We start from the raw sequence: 23764 nt of genomic DNA, 5'->3' as shown, positions 1-23764 counted from the left end.
TAAGCTAGCTAGTTTCACTCGGCCTAGAAGAGATCAGTTGCTTAATTCCCAGATCTGATCGATCTTGCAGTACCCATCTCTATCTCACCCATGGAGAGCTTAGTTTTCCTTTTCGGTTTGCTCGGTAGTACTACTACTTATAACTTTCAATCCAATATTTTTTTAATTTGGTTGTACAAAATGTTCGTATTGTCGATCGAGTGAATCTGTATCTAATTTTTGCAGCTATATGTATTTGTTTCAGGCAACATTACCACCGGACTAGTCTATCTTTCTCCCGCGTAAGTCATTAAACTCCCTCACTTGTCGATCGGTACCAAACTTAATGTCCATATTAATTAAAGAAGTTGGGAATACATGTGGATTTTGGGGGTTTTTCTAATTTTTCTTCAGGAAAACGTTTTGGGAAATAGTGATGCGAAGAACAACAGGGGATTATGAAAGCATACCATACATATGCAAGCTGGTGAATGCGTATATGTGGGTTTACTATGGAGTTCTCAAGCCTGATAGTGTGCTGGTGGCCACCGTTAATGGTTTTGGTGGTGTTGCCGAGATAGCTTATATCATCATTTTCCTATTGTTTGCACCTCCGAGGATGAAGGTATGTATATACTATGATTTGCGCGCCTTCAATCATTCTAGCTAGCACCTTAAAAGAAATACAAACCGCATTCAAAAACACACTCGCATTCACTGTAGAACCCAAACACGGTGTGCTTGCACATGAGTGTGTTTGTGGATGTGTTTGTTCACTTGTTTATAGTGTTAGTATATCATTTTGTTTTTACTCTTTAGACTTTGGATTTAATGAATTGTACCAAATGGTCTGGAGTGACTTCTTTCACTTACGTGCTCCATTTGGACAAAGACAATGCTAGAACCACCAAAACTTACACTCACAAAGCACAAGGTCCTCACTTACATGCTCCATTTGGACAAAGACAATGCTAGAACCACACCAAAACATACACACTCACAAAGCACAAGGCACAAGGTCCTCGCTCAGTGTAGTATGAGTGGGACCTTCGATTTCGTGATTGTGTGTTTTGGGCTAATTTAAGTCTTTTCCTTTGAACAATTTCAATTGTTCTTTCTATCTATCTGGCATGTTAGTCAATGATATAAAATTGGATATGCGTTATTTTTAGGAAAATAATTTTTACACTCTCCTTGTACTAATGACACTCTCTTTTTCTTTTAATTGTGTGAATTTACTTAACTGTTCATCAATGCAGTAATCTTTTACAAAATGCATGAACTGTTATTTAAATTCACATTAATAGACAAAAAGTGGAATGCCATTGATAATAAAAGAAGTCTGAAAATTTTTTTTCCTTAATTTTTTCTTGAAAAATATGAAATTCAATCAAAAGAAGTTGAACAAATATATGTGTCTGTACATCAAGATCTAGGAAAGAAAACTCAACATCTGAGCCTATGATTTGATGGTTCCCCTATTTTCATTTTGGAAACTGATTTTCGCGCTCTACTTCTTACTGAATGCGCTCCACTTTTAATGTGAAATTACTAGTAACTTCAGTAATTTTATGAACAAAGTGGAGCGCCATCAGTAAAAAAATGGAGCGTAAAAATCAAAATCCTTTCGATTTTTTCTTAACATAAACATGTGCATTATTGTCGTGTACTGTCATCTTCAAACAGAAAGTCATATGAGAGATGCTACAACCACATCTAAATTTATACACCCAAATACACACTCTCCCACAAAACACAAGGGTCCCACACACACTGCACACATAGTGTGTGTGGGACCCTTGTATTTTTTGACAGGGTGTGTATTTGGGTGTGTGATTTTGGGTGTGGTTGTAGAATTTTTGAAGTCATATACCGTTAACAACAAGAAGTCAACAACAAGGGCAAATTTCACTGATCTCCCCTGAGGTTTTTAACAAAATCAAAGGCCTCCCTTGAGGTTTCTGAAATATCATTCCTCTCCCTTCCTTTTTCTGATAATATCAAGATTCCCCCTTCTGTCAATTTGTTCACAAACGGTGTTAGATTTGGAGGCAAAATGACACACATAACCTTGTCATTTCAACGTCTACCTGTCATGCTAGAGACCCAACAAGAATTCTATTAACATCATGCAAATGAACATCATAGGTCCAGCTTAATTTGGACATGCCTTAGAGTATCTCCAATCCAATACTCCATTTTTGCCTTCATTTCTTCATTTGAGAGTATCAAAATAATATATTTTATTACAAAAGTAATTTTGGAGGAAATCTAACTCCAACCCAATACTCTATTTCTACTTCTATTTCTTTAAAAACTCATCCCAAATCTCAAACTTCCCCACTTTCCCTCCAAAATTCAAATTTTCATTTTTCTAACTTCATTAAAAAAAATACCCAATATGGGTCTTATTTTGAAGATATTGTACATATCTTTTGATTGGTACCAATTTTATAAAGGATTAGTGTATCAAAACTATTTTGATGAACAAAATGGGATTTGGTGAGGGTGAATAGTGAAATGGAGGACATCCTCCATTTTTTTCTCCATCCTCCATATTTGGAGTACCAAACTTGATCCTCTTAAATGGAGGAGAAAATAGAGGATGGGTTGGAATGGTATTTCTTCCAAAAATAATCCTCTCAAATGGAGAAATAGAGGAATGGAGGGTGCATTGGAGATGCTCTTAGCCAACGGATCTATTGGAAATAATACCACTAGCTTTTACTCATGTAACAAAAAAAATCTAACTGCTAATTTTATTTTTTTTTGGAAAATGATAAAAATGCATTTCTAGCTGCTAATGTTGGATTAACCAAATACACGAGAGCAATGTATGTGATGTGCACTACTCTCTCTTTCCCCATTTGTTGATCCTAGGTAACACTTTTTGTTGTCATACAAAGATTGTCCATTTTAAAACTAAATGGGTAGTATTAAATGAATTTTCTCTTTCAAGAAGTTTAGCTTTCTCTCTTACTTTTTGGGATTGACTCATTATTTATTTAGACGAGAGAATTCAGAAAAGTAAATTGAAAAAAGTTCAAACATGCAGAATGACACTAAAGACAAAAAATAATAGTTGTTTAAAAAAAATCTTCTTTAGTGAAAAAAAAATTCTTTTCGCTGTTACTTTTTCCTTGTTAGACTCATCTTGTTAAGATAAATAATTAATTCCAAAAAAATATAAATTCAAAAAAAATGAGTAAAACTCATAAAAGACGAATAAAATACCGAAACAAGAATTAGAACGAAAATTGACCAATAATTTAGCTAAAATGATGGGTACTTTGGCACTCTTTGGAGTACCAAAAAAAATAGAGAGAAAACATACTTAAGCTACAAGTAGTTGTACATCAGGTAGGATTTTCCCTTTTTTTTTTGTGTGTGTGGTTAGCTTCAGTTAGATTTCATCCTTTTTATTTTTTTTAGGCTTTTCGGACTATATAACCTCGGCCTTTTGTCCTTGGTGTTTGTTCTAAAAAATAAAGTTACCAAAAAATACATTCACCGTATTTTGTGAAAAAAAATTATTTTTTCCTACATTAACTACTACGAAAAAATACTCCCTCCTTCTCATTTTTATTGTCCATTTTCGTTTTTCCTGCCGTTCTTTCAACGCTTATATCTTCCAATTTAAATCTCCAAAAATGTGCAATATGGATCTTGTTTGATAGTTCTCGATAGATCTATAATACAAAAATTTTAAAATTATGAAAAACATTGCAGATTAGGAGATATAAGGGTTTAAAAAATGGCACGAAAAAAGAAAATAGACAATAAAAATGAGACGGAGGGAGTACATTTTTTTGGTACACCTAGCATTGGAAAAAAAAAAACATATTGACATTGGGTCCTTGAAAATTTTGCTTCTTTAATGAAGTTTAGTCATTATCTTCAATTTTTTAAAATTTTCAAAATTACATCTGAAATTGAAAACTTAATTGTTAGACATTTTTATGGTAGTACTCCGTATAAGGAAAATCAATTGAAAAGTGGTTGAAAAGCCAATGGGTTCTGTACAGCAAGAAAGGCCAACAGGGCATTTTTTGCAGTTAAAAGGTTATATAAGGTGACATCAGTGTGACGACCCATTTCTGTCAATAATTCTAACGGCCAAGTAACGGAAGGGTGTGTTTTGGCAAAGTTATAAAAAGTAAGGGAGGACAGTGATATTTCAGAAACCTCGGAGGTTTCTGACAAAAGGGGAGGTCAGTGAAATTTGCCCAACAATAAATACTACTGTACCTCTCTAGTAAGAATGTTCGTCAGGATTGTCCGGCCCATGTGCTCTCCAGTCTCTCCACAATATGCGCCCCTCTTTCGCCTTCACCGTTCGGAAAAAATCAGAGCGAGCTTGGGTTAGTCCGGTAACTCAGGTTGTTTAGTGAATTTGCTTTTCGAACAATTAATCATAGTTTAATTCTTTAGAACATGTCAAAGGAAAGTAATTTATTGTGAATTATCTCATTCCTGCGTAAGTGACCTATTTTGATTAGAATGGAAAGAGAATTAATTAAAATGCGCGTAAAGTGACCCGAACATCTCTAACCGTCTAAAAGCAAAACAAAACATGTGCTCATTTGGTAGAGGTAAGTACTAATTTTAACAGTAGTACAGTACTCGTCTTTCCTTGAACTGGAAAAATTATACTATGCCCCAAGGGCATAGCCACGTGGTGCCCCCAGGGCTTTCTGCACCACTCATTTCAGTGGGTGCCCGGGGGCATGGAATAATCTCTCCTTGAACTGGCATTTTTCCAAACAGTGTACGAATCAAATCTATCTTAATTATTGGGCGCCGCTATTCGCAGCCCTCTATTTACTCCCATAGCCCGTTAAAAATTTTCAATTATACTCGACAGTTAGTTACCGAAATTGAGATATATTTTCAGCATCCAATTACCGAAATATAATATTTTTTTCAACAGATGTTTACCGAAAATGCATGTTCGGCAGTTGTTTACCGAAAGTTGAACATATTTTCGACATGTAGTTACCGAAATATAATCTTGTTTTCAACAGCAATTTACCGAAATGTTATTTATGATTTTCAACAACCATTTACCGAAATGTAATGGGCTACGGGAGAAAATAAAGGGCTGCGAATAGCGGCACCCTAATTATTGCCTTTTGATAGCCGGAAAATGCTAAAAACACCTCGAATCAAATCTATCTTAATTATTGCCTAATGATAGCTGGAAAATGCTAAACATCTCACTTGGCTGTTGTTAAGATTTTTAAAAACTGCATTGAAAAATGTAAAAAACTTATTAGAAAGATCCTGCTAACTTTTGGCTGGTAGGTGTAGGATAATAATAAATAAGTTTGGATTTCAATGCAAATAATTCATAGGGCGCCTTACGAATTATGAAAAAAGGCCTTATCGATATTGAATTGAGCTAATTTTTTGCTTGAACTATAAATAAAAACATTTTAGGAATAACGAGCAGTTTTTCTCATCTTTGAAGAACCCGAAATGTACCCCCAAATTAATAATTCATTGATCGAAGTTAATCACCCAAAGCTCCTAAACGGTGCCGTTTATTGTGGGGCAGCACCTCTGCCGACCCAAAGGGCCAGCAGGGTCCCCAAGTCCAAAGCCATGTGGCCCAAGATGCAAAGGCCCGTTTGATCCAATCATTAACAACAGTTTGTAGTGTGATATATTGTGGGCTCACCTTTTAATGGAGAAGAGTAAAGGTCAGTTAGGATCCGTATTTTGTATAGACTACGATCCTATCACCATGGACGGGCCGACCAACCATTAGGCCATTTATGCCTTTCCTAAAGGCCCAAAAACACCCTGGTGAGGCTGTACTGTGGTCTTAGTGAACCATAAAGTTCTGAGAAAATGTTTTGTAGGTTTTATATTCATTCGTAATGTAACTCAGAAATTTTCTCTTGAAATCGTACGAGTGATTCCCGTTAGCAAAACACTGTCGCTACGACATTAATGAATGAACTTCTGATAGTACTCATATAGTTTCTTTTGGATCATATAATACTGATCAGATACTATAATTGTTGATCTTGTAGGCTAGGACTGCCATAATGTTTGGCATATCGAATGTGGCATTTCCAGCAGCAGTAGTGTTGGTTACTCAGCTGATGTTGGATACAGAGCAGCAAATCGAAGCGGCCGGGTTCTTGTCCCTTTGCTTTAGCATGGTCGCCTATGCTTCTCCTCTTTCAGCCATGGTAAGAACTAAGAACCCTTTCCCCCCAAAACTATATACTCGTACTAACATCAATCCTACTACGAGCACGGACTTACGTACCATTCAGAGGTCTGTGTTTGGATCTGTGCATGCGCGTGGTCTGTACCCTTTTCCATTCTCAATTAAACTGATTGACGAGATCGACTAGAACATAAGAGGTTGATAATTTTCTAATGTGATGATCCCATTTACTGAAACATGCAGAAAACAGTGGTAATGACAAAGAGCGTGGAGTACATGCCCTTTCTTCTCTCCTTTATGCTTTTCATAAATGGAGGGGTTTGGACAGTTTATGCGATGCTTACAAGCGACTGGTTCATCGGAGTAAGCTTTGATTTAAGTTGAAATTAATGCACATATTACATGTTAATTAAATTAACGAAAGTGAGAGGATCAATGCTAATTACAAGAGACTGGTTCATGGTATCATTTTGATTTTTCTTTCTATGTGAGCGATTCACATGCAGTAAATATACAAAATAAACAACTCGAATCATAGACGGGTTTCTTCTTGGAAGGATTTTCGATGCCGTGTAAAAAGTCATTCAATATTGTCAATCACTCAATAGCTCACACTGAATCAATTACTTTGATGACTCTATATGCAGATTCCAAATGGTAGTGGATTTCTTCTTGGCACGTCTCAGCTGGTACTCTATGCAATCTACTGGAAACCCAAGGCCTCCCACAAAGTGATAAGAGGTGCTTTGTGATAAATATAATTGATTCTCATTGATTGATTAATTGGTGGAACACAGCCACACATATGTAGGAAAAGAATACAACCAACTAGGAAAGAGAATAATAATCCTAAAATTATGGGAAGAGATTGCTCCTATAATTATTCTGGTGGATCTCAATTGATTCAGTCTGCTAATACTCCCCCTCAAGATGGAGCATGGAGGGACGTAATGCCCAGCTTGGATGTCAGGAGACGAAAGTGGTCAACACCCAAAGCTTTGGTAAAAACATCTGCTCGTTGGTTCGCTGAGGCAATGTGATGGAGCTGAAGAAGGCCTTGTTGTACCCGTTCACAGACAAGGTGGCAGTCGATCTCAATGTGCTTGGAGCTCTCATGGAAAACTAGATTTCGGGCAATGTGTAAGGCTGTCTGGTTGTCACAATATAGCTTGATTGGTGATGAAAGAGGGACCGCTAAATCGCGGAGTAAAGTTTTGAGCCACAGTAATTCGCAAGTGGTGGAAGCCATGGCCCGATATTCAGCTTCGGCGGAAGAGCGGGAGACAACACTTTTCTTTTTTGTGCGGCAGGAGACGGGGCTGCCACCAAGGGTAATGAAATGACCCGTAGTGGAGCGCTGAGTCATAGGACAATTGGCCCAATCCGAGTCAGTGTAGCCAGTGAGTTGGAGGTCTGAACGGGTAGGAAATAGTAAGCCATGAGAGACAGAGCCCTTGAGGTAGCAAAGAATACGAGTAGCAGCTTCCAAATGCGGGACCCGTGGGACATGCATGAATTGACTAAGGAGATTGATAGCGAAGGTGATATCCGGGCGAGAGATGGTGAGGTATGATAAGCACCTAAGATTGCTTGATCGTGGTGCTTAAGTCCGTTAGTTAGAAGTGTTTTTAGTTATTATTTGTCACTTTTATTCAATATTGCTCGTAAGGTAGTTTGTTAAGTACTTCAGGCAAAACGCCCTTAAAAGGCGTATTTTGATTGCAAAGCCAACCCCCAAGTTAGTTCAAGTATCATCACCCGGTGGAACTTGTGCCAAAGTGACCAAAGAACGAAGGCAAGAAGCGTCGGGCAAGCCAGTGGTCGTCGGGTGTCAAGTTCTGGAGGCTAGCTTTCCTTTCTGAAGATAAGCTCTGCGTATCGATACGGATTAAGGGCCGTATCGATACGCATTGGTTAATTGGGCAGGCAGAGAGTTCCGTATCGATACGGCCATAAACCGTATCGATACGGGCGCGTTACGGGGAAATTGGTCTTTTCAGCTCAGCGATGTGGTATCGATACTTTGCATAATCTGTATCGATACGGGGAGCTCTCGGCCAGATATTTTGTTACTTTTTGGACTTTCCATTTATGGAATACTTGCCTTTAATAGTATGTTTCCCAGATATTTGATGAGAGAGAAACCCATTGTGTAAAAATAGGGGCTTCATCTCTCTCTCTCTCTTGGTAGCTAGCACATTATTAACTTTAGTTTTTCCTCCATTAATGTTCTTTTAAGCTTTTCAAGAGTAATTTCCTTAGAACTCAAGTAAGTTTGTTCTCGTTTGTTAATTTCTCGTTAATTAACGTTGTTCATACGACTTGGATCCTTTATAGTATCAAGTTTGTTTTCGTTTTTATCGGTTAAAAATCATGTCTCGTTTTTATGCTTTCTTTTATGCTTTAGCTATGTGTGAGTAGTTGATAGGCCAAGTCTCGGGGTAATCTTTCCCGAGTACTTAGGTGGTTACTTGGTTCTCAAGTCCTCGAGCTTAAAATCATGATTTTCGGAATAGAGCTTAACTTGCATCTTTGGTCTAAACAAGAGGTGTTAACTCCTTGGTAAGATGTTTAGCCAAGCGGTCTTGGCAAAAAGCTTACCGAGGGCTCGTGGCCTCCTATCATCAGTGATCAAGGATCTCACTTTTGTAACCGGTCCATGGCGGCCCTCATGCGGAAGTATACCATCATTCACAAAGTTTCAACGGCATATCATCCTCAAACGAATGGCCAAGCGGAGCTGGCGAATCGGGAGATTAAGCATATCTTGGAGAAGACAGTTAATCCTACCCGTAAAGATTGGTCAACTCGATCGATCGATGCTTTGTGGGCTTACCGTACTGCGTACAAGACTATCTTGGGGATGTCACCGTATCGGCTGGTCTACGGGAAAGCGTGCCACTTGCTGGTAAAGCTTGAGCATAAAGCATATTGGGCCATTAAGAAGCTGAATTTCAATATAGCCAAAGCCGGTGCCCGCCGCAAGCTCCAATTGACGGAATTCGAGGAGTTGAGGTACAATGCTTACGACCATTCTAGCGCTTACAAATCTAAACTCAAAGCCAGGCATGATAATAAAATTGTGATTAAAAACTTTGAGCCAGGTCAAAAAGTGTTATTGTATAATTCTCGGTTGCATTTGCATCCCGGTAAGCTGCGCTCACGTTGGGCCGGACCTTATGTTGTTAAAACTGTTTTCCCTTACGGGGCGATAGAAGTAGAAAGCATGAGTAACGGTTCCTCTTTCAAAGTTAATGGTCAACAGCTTAAGCCTTTCCTTGGCGGCTTCGAAGCTGGCGAGCCCGATGAGGTTTTGGCCGATCCCGTTTACACGGATGGCCCATCGGTTTAGTTTGTGTTACTTTACTTTGCACGGGGAGCGAAAGCGTAACCGCTGAACTTAACTGTTTGTCAGACCCAGCCCCCGGGTAGGGGGTACCCACCATTGACTTGGGTATTTGTAGCTCCGCACGCCGCTACTAAAAAAAGGATCGTATGCCCAGCTCTGGTTAGTAAGGGCCATGTTCGTTTCTTGTACATATTTGCGTGTTTTGATTGTTTTGGGATTTTCAAATCACGAGATTTCACCAATGCATCATCGTATCGAGTTTTCATTAGTCCTTCTTTGTAGTAGTTTGCCGTTAATGATCCATGCTCACCAGATATGTCCTTATCGGGGGCAACTTAGGTCTTTGGGTGAGACTTGATATTCCCGTGCTTTGGCGCCAGGCTCTGTCTTGTCTCACTTTGTTTCGATCATAGGGAACGCTGGGCTTAATTGCTTGGCGAGGTCAAGCGGTGAATTTTACTTCGGGCGTGATGTAACAAAATTGACGGTCTAGTATAGCCACCCGTGTCTTGTCTACCCGGTGAGACTCGGGAAGAAAAGTATGACTCGTGAGATTGCGTGAAGATTGGGTGGTGTTCTTTGATGTGTTCCTTTTTATGTATTTATATTTGATGGTGCCCGGATTCCACGAGCCGGGTGGTTCTCATGTCCTTTGGCTCTTAGTAGGTAGTTCGAGCTTAAGTCTTTTGCAGGGTGAACGTGCTACCACACCAGCCTTGATGGATTGGATCTAACGTCGGAGTGATTAAGGCATTCAGGAGCCCTAAGCATGGGTGTGATTACGTGTCGCGATTGTTAGTCCAATAAAGTTTTGGCCATGATCCTGTGTGACTAGCTGTGGTTCCGTTGGAAGAGCCGAAGGAGTCGACCTTGAAAGCCATTCGGATGACGAAAGGAGCTGGGGACGCAAAAACCTCCAACTTGGTCGAGGTATAAAGGGGTTGACATTCCCCCGTAGGTACGATCTTTTGTTCCTTTTTCCCTACTGTTGTTCTCCATGCTATGGGGCATAGCATATTTCAGGTTGGGGGGAGGGACATAAATCGGATATTTATGCTTTATGCTTTTTGTTTAAATTTTTCATATTTTTCATTTTTGGTAGATCAATCCTTCCGTTATTACAAAGTTAATGGAGCAACTTAGCACTTGGTCATTAGTTTGTTAATTGGCAAGAGTTCGTGTAAATATTTTTTGGTGAACTTGTACTGTCCAACTCGTATGCATGCTGAAAGAGTGAGAAATTAGGTGTTGAGTGTGTTGTGAGCAGGTTTGACCCATATCCCGTTGTTTTTCACATTATATTCTTAGTTAGGTATTAATCTCATGTCATGCCTAAACATGTTCGTTATTTACTTTAAATCGTTTCGGAATCTATGGCATATTTAAGAAATGATACAAGGCCATCTTTGTTTGATTAAAACCACAAGAGAGTCCCATTGTCCTTTAAAATAAAGCCTAGTCCGCGTCTCGCTCTTATCCATAGGAAACCGGATGTTCGGGTGGATGGTTGGAAGTTGGTTTTGAGCTTTGCTGGGCTGGCTCCAGGTTTTACAGGCTCCGGGTGTATTTTTAAAGTGGCTTCGGGCGTCGGCATTGGCTATCGGGTGGCAAAGCTGAACTTCTGGAGATAAGCTCCTCGTATCGATACGGCCATAAGCTGTACGATACGCGTTTGTTTCGTGGGGAATCAGGTTATCCCGTATCGATATGGATTAAGGACCGTATCGATACGCGTGGGTTAAAATTGAAATCTGCAGTTGATACAAGGCCGATCACTTCATCTTCCCAAGCCTCATTCTCTCTCTTAACCTCCATAACCATCCAAGTTCCTGAAACCCTAGCCCTAAACCTCCCATGTTCTCCCTCTAATCTTCACCAAAACTCCATAATCTTCCACCAAACCTCCAAGCTTTCAAGGAATTCCAAAGGATTTCAAGGTTTGCAAGTCGAATCCTACTAGTACAAAGGTAAATCCATTTTCTCTCTCTATATACGCAAAATCTCCCATTTTTCTTTCTCTATAATAGCTTCAACCCTTGATTACCCACCATATATTGCCATGCATTATCATTTTTGAACCATTTTACCATGCACTTTAACCCCTAATTCTGAAATTACCCATGAAACCTATCTGAGATTTTTGAAATTTTGATTGGATTGGGGACTGAAATTGCACTGCCATGTTACCATTATTGTACTGAATTTTAGAGGCTGAATTTGTGTTGTACAACTCGGAGTTTTGTGGACTTTGACGGGCTGCCTATTTTTGTTGGAACTTTTGCGTTCCTGGCTGCATTTTGGGTTGTTTTCTGTAGTGTTTTGTTTCAAGGTTTGGGGTGTTGTTCTGCTTGGTAGGTTTTTAGTGCAATGGTGAGAACAAAGACTGTGGCTGCTAAGGGTAAGGGCAAAGCTTCGGCTTCTTCTTCACAACAAGCGGACACTACGCCAAATTTTAGTATTAGCGGCATGAGAAGACTGCCGTTAATAGTCCCAAAACCGCCGGTAATACTCAAAACCGCCGGTAATAGTTCAAAAACCGCCGGAAATAAACCGCCGGGAAAACAATTGTAGGAAAAACAAAAGCGGCATTAGAAAACCGCCGGTAATACTAAAAACGGCAGTAAAGAACCGCCGGTAATAATACCGCCGGCAATAAAATCGGTGGTTAATTTTTTTTTGCTTTCCCAGGAATCGAACCCGGAACATCCGGATCCTATAGCGCGCGTGCTACCAACTAGGCTGACTCGCATATTGCGTCATGTAGGATAAATAATAATATTTATATTATACGGGTCGGTATTATTATAAACGGCGGTAATAAACCGCCGGTATTAAAAAAATCGTATATTCTATTATTTCCGGCGGTATTTTAAAAAACCGCCGGTAAAAGTTTGTAAAAACGGCATTTTAAAAAAAACCGCCGTTTTAGGTAGTTATTCCCGGCGGTTTTACTAATGCCGGTAAAAATAGCTTTTAACGGCAGTTTTTTTACCGCCGGTAATAATACCGCCGGTAAAAGCGATATTTGGCGTAGTGGGAGGAGATAGTGCAGGAAATGGAGGAGGAGGAGGAAAGGATCGCGAATCCGCAAAAACGGGGCCGGGCTAAAAGAAGGACGGCGGCTGAGATGCGAGCAGCAACTCAAAAGAAATGGGAAGAGGGAACTCGCAACCGGGGGTTCAAGGATGAGCGACATGTGAACGTCGACAACCTTGGCATTGAGAATCCGTTTGTTCGTCGCATCCGTGACCAAGGTTTGTCTTACTACCTTGCCCCTAATCCTAGTTATAACAAAGAGCTTGTCATAGAATTTTACAAAAACATCAAGATTCCACCCGAGGAGGATGAGAAGAAGGATGATGCTAAGGTAACATCGAAGATTGGAAAGATTCCTATTGAGGTAACTTCAGGGTTTATTGCATGGGTTTTGAATTACTGCCATCCACCCGCAAATGACGTGAATTATCCGGATGAGGAGTATGTGGCGGACGAGGCCATTGTTCAGGAATTGTACAAAAATCCTAGGGAGGCGAGTCTCCCTCATGTGCCAGGAAAGTTCAAGGATGTTTATCGGCTTGTCAATCAACTAGTGCACCACAATTTCAATCCGAGGGGGACGGAGAACAAGCCAGATAGTTACGAAGGGGGGATGATTCACGCGTTCATGAATCCAAATGTGGTGTGTGATTGGGTGAAGGTCATATTTCAGGAGATGATTGATTTCAAAGCCAAGGCCCCAACCAATTCTAGGTTGCCTTTCCCATGTTTGGTGACCGTTATTTGTTTGGCTCAGAAGGTCCCCGCTTCAAAGTTTCCGGAGCGTGAGAAGCTCAATCCGGGGGATATTAATAGTTCCATACTCACGCGGAGTATCTCTCAGTCCCGACCAACTACTGCTGCTACCCCACGTGGGGCGTACTTGACTACTTTGCCACCAAAGGGTGCAAAGTCGGCTACTTGGAATAAATTGCTTTTTTGCCAAGGGGTGGCCACTATGGGATGCCTGAAGAAAATTAAGAAGGAGACCCGAGCCAATGCAAGGAGACAGCGGAAGATAGATCACAAGTTAGACTGGGTCCTGAGTCAAGGTGTGGGGCAAACCAATGAGCAGTATGTACCACCGCCAGAGGAGCTTGATGAGGATAGCGATGATTTTGCTGGGGAAGAACCTGTGTTTGTGGATGATGAGTAGGGTTGGTGGAGTAGTTTGAAATTCCTCTACTTGGTCGGGGTGCTTGGTGGTTGACAGCCCACCTCTTATCTTTTATTTCGTTGTTTTTAGTCTAGTTTAGTTTAACTCTGACTTAATAGTTTAGCAAGTTTTTGTTGAGGCCGGCATGTGGCCTATGACTCGGTAGTTGGAGGAGGCGGCCAAGGGTAGTTGAACCAAGCTAGTATATGGCCGCCACCCCATTTTGCTAACCGTTCTTTGATTAAACCAAGGTCGGTATATGCTATGAAGCCCTTAGTAGATCTTTAATATGCCTTGATTCCATTTCGATTTATTGCTTGATAGTTAGCATACTTAGTTTGTGGCATGTTTTCTTTCGGCAATCAAATTTTCAATCCTTTAGTCGTAAATTCTATTTAATGGTGCTCTCCACTTAAAAGGCACGGTATTTTTGTTCCCCGTGCCTAATTCGAGCACCTTTCTTGTGGGATTTGGTTACTCTGAATGGAATTGGTTAAGTTATAGCTTCGTATCCGTCTTTTATCTTTTGACGCTCATTTTGGATACTTGATTATAACTTGCTCAATATTTAGTTGATCGCTCAATTGTCGGCTGCGAGTTGTTTGGGAATAATTAAGTTGTTTTAACTCTTGCCAACTAGTTGCAGTTTGAGTAGGTGCTAAGTAGTTTTGTCGGAAGGATTGTCAGCTTTTCTTTCTTTCCTTTATTTTTGATTTTGTTGTTAGGGGCTAGCAACGCTCAAGTTGGGAGTGTGATAAGCACCTAACATTGCTTGATCGTGGTGCTTAAGTCCGTTAGTTAGAAGTGTTTTTAGTTATTATTTGTCGCTTTTATTCAATATTGCTCGTAAGGTAGTTTGTTAAGTGCTTCAGGCAAAACGCCCTTAAAAGGCGTATTTTGATTGCAAAGCCAACTCCCAAGTTAGTTCAAGTATCATCGCCAGATGGAACTTGTGCCAAAGTGACCAAAGAACGAAGGCAAGAAGCGTCAGGCAAGCCAGTGGTCGTCGGGTGTCAAGTTCTGGAGGCTAGCTTTCCTTTCTGAAGATAAGCTCTGCGTATCGATACGGATTAAGGGCCGTATCGATACGCATTGGTTAATTGGGCAGGCAGAGAGTTCCGTATCGATATGGCCATAAACCGTATCGATACAGGCGCGTTACGGGGAAATTGGTCTTTTCAGCTCAGCGATGTGGTATCGATACTTTGCATAATCTGTATCGATACGGGGAGCTCTCGGCCAAATATTTTGTTACTTTTTGGACTTTCCATTTATGGAATACTTGTCTTTAATAGTATGTTTCCTAGACATTTGATGAGAGAGAAACCCATTGTGTATAAATAGGGGCTTCATCTCTCTCTCTTGGTAGCTAGCACATTATTAACTTTAGTTTTTCCTCCATTAATGTTCTTTTAAGCTTTTCAAGAGTAATTTCCTTAGAACTCAAGTAAGTTTGTTCCCGTTTGTTAATTTCTCGTTAATTAACGTTGTTCGTACGACTTGGATCCTTTATAGTATCAAGTTTGTTTTCGTTTTTATCGGTTAAAAATCATGTCTTGTTTTTATGCTTTCTTTTATGCTTTAGCTATGTGTGAGTAGTCGATAGGCCAAGTCTCGAGATAATCTTTCCCGAGTACTTAGGTGGTTACTTGGTTCTCAAGTCCTCGAGCTTAAAATCATGATTTTCGGAATAGAGCTTAACTTGCATCTTTGGTCTAAACAAGGGGTGTTAACTCCTTGGTAAGATGTTTAGCCAAGCAGTCTTGGCAAAAAGCTTACCGAGGGCTCATGGCCTCTTATGTGTTCGATAAATATTAAAAACAAGTTGGTTCGTCTCCGTTTAATCAAATCTTTCGTTAAACGAAGTCATTAAAGTTAAATTCTCCGTGCGTGAGCACGCGGTCGTGACTCTCGTATGAGTTATAATCGAGAACCGGTAACGGCTTAAGTCAAGGGTTAGACGATCCCTAGACTTGCCTTTTCTAGTTTATTAAGCTCTTATCTAATCTGTTACTTTAGCCTTTTCACCTTTCAAAGCAAAACCAAGTTGGCCGACTTAAACGCCACAAACCACCTTATAAAACCTACAATCCGATTAAGCTATCTTGCGAATTCCCTGTGGTACGATCCCCGTCTTACCGGTTTATTATGCTACCGACGACCTAGCCCTACGCTTGGGGTTTTTTCTCAACCTTATTTGAAGGCGAGGTTTGGAGGCTAAGCAAGGTATATCAGTCGTCCAATAAGCCTGCGATAGGAACTCGGATCGGAAATTGGTTCACCACTATCAGCCGTGAGTTTAAGATGTTGCTCCATCGGGGAAGAGGCTGGACGACATCCTGTTTGGCCGGCATCGGCGAGGATGTCAAGAGTATATTTGCGCTAATTAATGAAAATACCCGCGGTGGAGCGAGCCACTTCAATGCCCAAAAAATGAGAAAATTTCTTTTATATTCCTTCGACTTTGACCAAAAATTCATTTTGGTCTTTCACCTTTCAATTTCGGCATAAAAATACTTCGACTTTCCAATTTTTTTCAATGTCATCCTTTAGGGATATATACATGTATACACGAAAAATAGGGTGTTTAGATCAAGCACCCTACACACATCGGATGCCGTTGATTCCCGCGTTAGCCCTCTCTTTTTTTTATAGAATTTTTGGACGGCTCGGATTGGCCATGCGGTGTCCGGAGACGGCCCGAAGCAGGACTCAAAGAAAACAGAATCCTTCTAAAAGACGACATTGAAAAAAATTGGAAAGTCGAAGTATTTTTATGTCGAAATTGAAAGGTGAATGACCAAAATAAATTTTTGGTCAAAGTTGAAGGGATATAAAAGAAATTTCCCCCCAAAAAAATACTTGAGCTTGCCAAGATCCTTTAACTAAAATTTACTCGACAAGAATCCTTGTAAGTGGCGGATAGATGCTAAATCGTTGCCTGTAACAAGTAAATCACCAACATAAACGAGAACGACAAGAATTGTAGAACCAGTTTGCCGAGTAAAAAGGGAGTGGTCAGCTTGGGACTGTCGAAATCTGTCAGAGAGAATAACAGCAAACAACTTAGAGTACCAATTGCGGGAGGCCTGTTTGAGGCCATATAGGGATTTTTGTAAGTGACAAACACGCGTCTCCCCCTTTCGGCCATATCCCGGAGGAAGAGACATGTAAACTTCTTCGTCGAGGTCACCATGTAAAAAAGCATTGTTAACATCTAACTGGTGCAAGTGCCAGTTGCGAGTAGCCGCAATAGCGAGTACACAACGGACGGTGACCAACTTTGCAACAGGAGCAAAAGTGTCATGGTAATCTAACCCTTAGACTTGAGTATAGCCTTTGGCGACCAAGCGTGCTTTGTATCGTTCTACGGATCCATCTGCTTTTAGTTTAGTTTTAAAAACCCATTTACAACCAATTGGTTTTTTGCCGGGAGAGAGAGGACGAAGGACCCATGTTTTGTTGTTTTTCAGTGCCGTCAGTTCATAAGAAATGGCATCACGCCACTGGGTGTGGTGGATGGCTTGACTATAGGAAGTAGGATCATGCGAATGAGATAAGGTAGAGAGAAAAGCAAAATGGGAGGGGGAAAGATTGGAATAGGAAATGAAGTGAGTGAGCGAATAGACCATACCTGAAGACTGGAGTAGAGCATCGGGGGAGGCAATGGTGGCGGATGGAAGTGTAGGGCAAAGGTAGTCCCGGAGGTAGCCCGGAGGTCGATGGGCTCGTGAAGGCCGAGAGTTGGCAGCTGGGGGTGTCGGTTCCTAACTAGGAAATGGCTCGGGTGGTGGGGTAGGAGGAGGTGGAGTTGGCGGTTGGGTAGGTAGGGGAGGGGGATCGGGGTTTGATGTAGGAGAGGGGTTGTCAATTGGATTGAGATGGGGTGGGTCAAGATAGTGAAGGGGTTCGGTCGGGTATAAGTCAGTGTGACTGGGGGACGGGTTGGCAAGAGGTGGTATATAATGGGGGCTCTGGGTATGAAAAGGAAAAATATTCTCAAATAAACAGTGACGATGAACATTTGGAGGATGAACTCATCTCCAATTTCAGTTCATGATCGCATGAAAAGACGGATGTGTAATGTCTTCGATCATCGATTCAACCGCTTTGGATCATTGGAAGTGTAATCTAACATTTCCTTTGTCGTTTGCTTTGGCTTTCTAGCCATGTATTTCTCAGGCTAGGCTTTCATGGTTGAGTTGTTATGTACTGAGTTTGAAGCAGGGCAATGCCGGTGTTGAAACCTTATAGTAGTCGATTTTTGTTTGGAATGAATTTAGGTGGTGTTTGTGTTTCCACCAAACTAAAAGGAGTAGATAAGTTGTTTCACTTAATATACAGACAAGTTGTGGTGGTGGTAGTGGTGGTGATTTTGAAGTGGCGATAAATTTTAACTTTGAGAATTTATTGAATCGATAATAATCTCGATTCGCTGTGGTCGTACTTGAAATGTGGTGGTGGTAGTTTGACACATCAAGAATATTCTCAATCCTTATTTTGTTTTTTTTTTTGGTTGCATTGGTGGCGGTGGCAAAATAATGTTGGTAGTGGTGGTGAAGTGGGCGGGGTGGTGGGTATGCGGTGCTAAAATGATGCGATAGTGGAGGCATAGTAGTTTGCATGTGGAGGTGTGACAGTCGTGGCTTTTGGAGTGAGGGTGACCGTGGTGTTCATTGATAAATGAAGACGAAGGGGGTAAGGTTGAGGTGAGGTGCCAATGATGGTAGAAGAGTGAAAATTTGGTAGTAGTGGTGGTGAAGTGATGGTGGTATAGGTGGTGGAGGGGTTGTGTTATGGTGACAGTGTTGGTGGTAGAGGGGTAATAGTGCTCCGATGATATTCTTAGTAGTCTGTTTAGTACACACTTTTCACGAACTAAACTTTATTATTTTCATGGGATTCCACCATCTTTTAATATTTTAAAAATCCTCTTTATCCATATATAATAGGTATTTATCCCTTTTAAAATGATGGAGATGTGAACGTTTTACCGAAATGATGTATTTTTTGACTCACCAAGAGTAAATTGGTCATATCTTTTTGATGTTCAAATAATTTTAGATCCAAATTACTTGGGTTAGAAAGTAGACTCCACAAGCTTTCTAACAGTTCAGACCTTGCGAAAATCGGAGTTCGAGAGTGTTCGGGACAAATCTACGAAGTTTGACCAATTATGGAGCTTTATTGCGCCCCAGGCACAATCCCATGCGACTCAAGCGCACTTCAATGCGCCCCGGGCGGATCCTTCAAATTTTGACTAAACTTTGCGATCTTGTTACGGACACTCTCGAACTCCGATTTTTACGCGGTTTGAACCATTGAAAAGTTTTTCAAGCCAAATTTATAACCAAATTAGTTTGGCCCAAAATTATGTACACATCGAATGGTATGACTATTTTACCCTCAATAGGTTGAAAAATAAACTATTTTGAATAAATCTTTGAATCACAATAACTTTAAATCAGATCAAAACCTATTTTATATCGATAAAGAGGCTATTCAAATCATGGACGAGTTTCTTCTTGGAAGGATTTTTAATGCCGTGTAAAAAGTCATTCAAGATTGTCAATCACTCAATAGCTGAAACTGAATCAATTTATATGGTTATTTGATGACTCTATATGTAGATTCCAAATGGTAGTGGATTTCTTCTTGGCACGTCTCAGCTGGTACTCTATGCAATCTACTGGAAACCCAAGGCCTTCCACAAAGTAATAACATTATCCGGTGATGATGAACATTTGGAGGATCAACTCATCTCCAATTCCAGTTCATGATCGCATGAAAAGACGGATGTGTTATGTCTTCGATCATCGAATCAACCGCTTTGGATTGTTGGAAGTGTAATCTAATAATTCCTTTGTCGTTTGCTTTGGCTTTCTAGTCATGTATTTCTCGGGTTAGGCTTTCATGTAGAGATGGCAAACGGGCTGGTTTGGGCGGGTTAAAACGGGTTGTGGGTCAAATATGGGCAGATCGAATATGGGTCAAAAGGTAAACGGGTTGAGACGGGTTGGGTCAAATATGGGTCAAGCCAAACCCAAACCCGTTCCCCCCCCCCCCCCATCCCATTCAGAAAAGTAAAATTTTATGATTAAAACTCAATTTTTTTTGAATAAAAATGAAGCAATTAGAGGCTAAAAAAACTTTTAAAAAATCAATTTTTTACTTTTTTTTCCATTTCCAAACAGTAACGTAACTTCGATGAGGAGTTAGAGGCAGCATCAAAGAGTTGTCTGGAAGGCGATGATTGCAATAAAAAGAAATTTAAAAATAAAATAGTTTGACCAAACCATAAAAAGATTTATTACAATAAAGTTTAATAAACCCTTTAGCTTTTAATAGTAGAAATCACATAAAAAATTAAATGAAAAAAAATAATAGTAGGAGGCTTAAGCAAATTTTAAAAAAAATGTCCCACGGGAAGACAAAGATGAATCAGAGCATTTGGTCCCAAAAATTGGCCATTAGTTTTTTACAAAAATCATGATGGGAAGAGTGTGCAACAGAGAGAGAGAGAGAGAGTGATAAGCACCCGTTAATGCAATGCAAGGTGCGCTAGTATGTAGTTTTAGTTAATTTCATCGCTTAATTAGTTGCTTCTTAATTGCGTTTACTCGTAAGGTATGTTTTTAGTGCTTTCAGGTAAGTCGTGTGAATAAGACATATTTTGACATCATCCATGGCCCGAGTGCGTCCAAGTACCCGAGGAATCAATGAAGACCCCGTCGGCCCCTGAAAATCTGTCTAAGTATGGAAAAATCACTTTTCGAAAAAATATCGATTTTCGAGATAAAAAATGGCGGTAATTGATCCTTGAATTTTTCTAAGAGCAACTTCAAAATTGCAAGATTTTATTCAAAGATTAAGGTCATGTTTTGAGCCATTTATTCGATAGAAAAGTGTGCTGTTTTCTGTTTTACACTAAAAGCTGGGGGTCAACATTTTGATTGGATTGAAATCTCAAAATTCTGGTAATGCCATTGTTTCCAAATGGGGGGTACTTCCTTATTTTCATTAAATAAATTAAAGTAAAGAAAAGGTAAAAGAAAGGTTTAAAATGCAATCTTTACTTAAAAGAAAGGTTTAAAATGCAATCTTTACTTAAGTTTGGAGAATGAAAATAAGATGCTGTGGAGATTTGCTCGAGCAGAACCAGAGTTGCCCGAGCAGAACCAGATTTGCCCGAGCAAGAACCAGATGGCCAAGGCAGCAGCAGGCCAGAACGCCGAGCTATGGGGTTCGGCATCGATGGGAAAAATGGAGATCCATCGATGCCGAAGCACTTGAGAAAATCTGAGCTATGGACCTCGGCATCGATGTAAGGTTTCAAGGTCCATCGATGCCGAGCATGTTAGCAGAGCACCCTAAGGCCGTTGCCATCGATGCCGAAGGGTTTAAGGGCGAATTTTCAGAGCATCTAGGGAATATTCCAGGCGCGGAGCTTAGAAGTATAAAAGCTTATTTCATTGTTTTGTACAAACAAGTAGAGTAGATAAAAAGTAGAATTAGATTTGCTTACCTAATTTTAGATCTAGATCTAGATTCAAATTGTTCTTGAGTGTTCTTGTTGTTCTTCATTTTTCCAGCACTTATCTTTTAATTTTCTGTCCTTAGTTGTTACTTTTTGTTATTGTTACCTTAATTAAAGTTGTTTATCTTCTCCCGATCTATCTTAATCTCTAATTTTCTTCTAGTCTTATTATTTCAATTATGTCAAGTAGATTTTTGCTTGCTTTTATCTCTCTAGATATGAGTGAGTAGTTTCAAGGGTTAGGTCATGGAATGATTAGCATCTCATGACTCGGGCGAAAATTGCATTTTGCACCCGATAAAGCTTTAAACTTTGATTCGAAAATTGATGTGGGGTTCGGATTTGTTTGTCAAATCACCGAGGTGTTAACCTCTTTGATCATGTGTAGGTGGGAGCTTCGCCTACCCACCACACATGATGCTTAGAGCTCTTTCGCACGAGGTATTTGCCAAATGAATTCTAGAGCTAGCTTGATTCTCAAATCATTTTATTTTCCAATTTGAGAACTATAATCAAGTATCTTAAATTGTGTAATTGGGTGACGAGTGTGATTTAGCTCCGGTCTTGGGTGTTAATAATTCCTAGACCTAGCCTATCTTTTCCTTAGTTAATTCGCTTTAATTTAGCCCTTTTAAAGTAAAACAAAGTTGGCTGTCTAAAAGCCAAAAGCCCCTACTTGCATCTACAAATCCGAGCAAGCCATATAATTATTCCCTTGGGTACGATCCCGGATTTCCAGTTTATTATGCTTCAACAGACGTTTTAGGCCCTACGCTTGGAGCGTTATTCCATTATATCGGAGCAAACGAAGTAGAGAGAGAGAGAGAGAGAGAGGTGCGAAGCAAGGAAACATTTTCCCAAGTGGGGATTGTGGGTCCTAACTGCAGGAGAAAGTAACACGTATTCCTTTAAATGAAAAAGGATAGGAAACGAACAGAGACAGACGGGTGAAACTAGGGCTGCAAACGAGCCGAGCCGAGCCGAGTTTCAACATGTTCGGGCTCGGCTCGCCTTAATTTACCTTGGCTCGAGCTCGGCTCGAGCTCGTGACGAGCTGCAGAACTCGAGCTCGAGCTCGGCTCGATAAGTATTTACAGAGCTCGAGCTCGGCTCGTTCGGCTCGTTTATGAAACAAATATATATAAATAAATATAAATATGTAAAAAAAAATATATATATATATATATATATATATATATATATATATATATATATATAAAATTGAGCTCGCGAGCCAATTCGAGCCGAGTTTCGACTAGCTCGAGCTCGGCTCGTTTACGAAACGAGCCCAGGACTCGAGCTCGAGCTCGTTCGTTTGTGTCTCGAACCGAGCCGAGTCGAGCCGTTGTCGAGCCGAGCTCCGAGCCGCTCGCGAGCGGCTCGGATCGTTTGCAGCCCTAGGTGAAACAGAGAAAGACAGGGGAGAGAGTGCGGGCTGAAAGAGAGAGAGATGTTGGGCCATTTTTAATTGTAACCCATATTGAACAACCCATTTAAATTCATATAAATATGGGTTGAACCCATATTAACCCATCACACAATATGAGCGGATTGAGTTGGGTTATAAGTGGGCGGGTTTGGACGGGTTAAGAAATATGGATTTAGATTACCACCTCTACTTTCATGGTTGAGTTGTTATGTTCTGAGTTTGAAGCGGGACAATAATGCCCGTGTTGAAGCCTTATAGTAGTCGATTTTTTTTGGAATGAATTTAGGTGGTGTTTGTGTTTCCACCAAACTAAAAGGAGTATAGACAAGTTTTTTTTTACTAAAAATTAAATGGACAAATTTAGTGAAAACAAGTTAGCTAAAGACATAAACTTGTAGACAAATAAAATAAGAAAAACATGTACACTGTCGTGTTTTCACTAACTAAAAGGAGTAGACAAGTCACACTAAACTTAATTGACAAATTTAGTGAAAATAAGTTTGCTAAAGGCAAGAAGTTGAAAACAAGAATTAATACAGTGCAAACACACCATTGATTTTATCCACCAAATATATTTATCACTCAATGTACAAACAATGAACTCCCATTATCTCCATCATCAACTTCACTTAATAAATGGTATAATACCTTGTTATTAAAACGCATCCTCCACTGTCCATTACTAATTAACAATAGTGTTTAGAAATACGATGCCGTTCTTCTTGTTCTTTTTAATCTTTGTAACAATTTCGAAGATTAATATAAGTTTTTACCTTTCAGAAAAAGTAATTAACAACGGTGTTAGAACCACAAGCACTATAACAGACAAGTGCACAAAAAATCTCACAATGTATGATTTTTATCTTAAATTATAATGTGAAGCTGTGGTTTTTTATCTGAAAATATTATTTATGATATGATGATTCACCTTTTCTAGTGAGAGAACATGTGATCACGGAGGTTATGGAATCCTAACCACCCTTCACGTATAATACGATACTCCAGTGGTAATTACAAGAGGTTTGATCAAGTGGTTGTGATAATCAATAAGTGCTCCTCCATGAGGTCACGGGTTCCGAACCTTGGGGCCATTGGGA

The 23764-nt window shown here is 40.0% G+C and overlaps 1 protein-coding gene across 5 annotated transcripts; it reads left to right on the top strand.

Annotated features, from left to right (window-relative positions):
• Positions 1-22943, top strand: LOC131306667 (bidirectional sugar transporter SWEET17-like). Of its 5 annotated transcripts, XR_009193960.1 has the most exons (8): positions 1-124; positions 245-281; positions 394-604; positions 6018-6179; positions 6404-6523; positions 6808-6908; positions 17713-17957; positions 22926-22943. XR_009193960.1 is itself a non-coding variant. In XM_058333065.1 (7 exons), the coding sequence occupies exons 1-7, from the start codon at positions 91-93 to the stop codon at positions 19343-19345; spliced, it is 672 nt and encodes a 223-aa protein (XP_058189048.1). In that variant the 5' UTR covers positions 1-90; the 3' UTR covers positions 19346-19585. The 5 variants fall into 5 exon arrangements, 4 of the variants coding, with proteins under 4 accessions (XP_058189048.1, XP_058189049.1, XP_058189047.1 ...); XM_058333065.1 differs by lacking the exons at positions 17713-17957; positions 22926-22943 and adding an exon at positions 19332-19585 and having other exon boundaries at positions 6808-6901; XM_058333066.1 differs by lacking the exon at positions 22926-22943 and having other exon boundaries at positions 6808-6891; positions 17765-18134.
• Positions 22944-23764: the final 821 nt, after the last annotated feature.

The sequence above is a fragment of the Rhododendron vialii genome, chromosome 11a (genome assembly GCF_030253575.1).
Source record: "Rhododendron vialii isolate Sample 1 chromosome 11a, ASM3025357v1".
In the NCBI taxonomy this organism is placed as follows: domain Eukaryota; kingdom Viridiplantae; phylum Streptophyta; class Magnoliopsida; order Ericales; family Ericaceae; genus Rhododendron; species Rhododendron vialii.
Note: the sequence above shows the minus strand (reverse complement) of the source record. Positions and strands in the feature narration are given on the sequence as shown.

Bases quoted from the DNA above. Each gene is read 5' to 3' on its own strand.
- LOC131306667 (XM_058333064.1), top strand. From the start codon at position 91: ATGGAGAGCTTAGTTTTCCTTTTCGGTTTGCTCG. The intron at 125-244 runs GTAGTACTACTA...TATTTGTTTCAG, and splicing joins TTTCCTTTTCGGTTTGCTCG to GCAACATTACCACCGGACTA. The intron at 605-6,017 runs GTATGTATATAC...TTGATCTTGTAG, and splicing joins TTGCACCTCCGAGGATGAAG to GCTAGGACTGCCATAATGTT.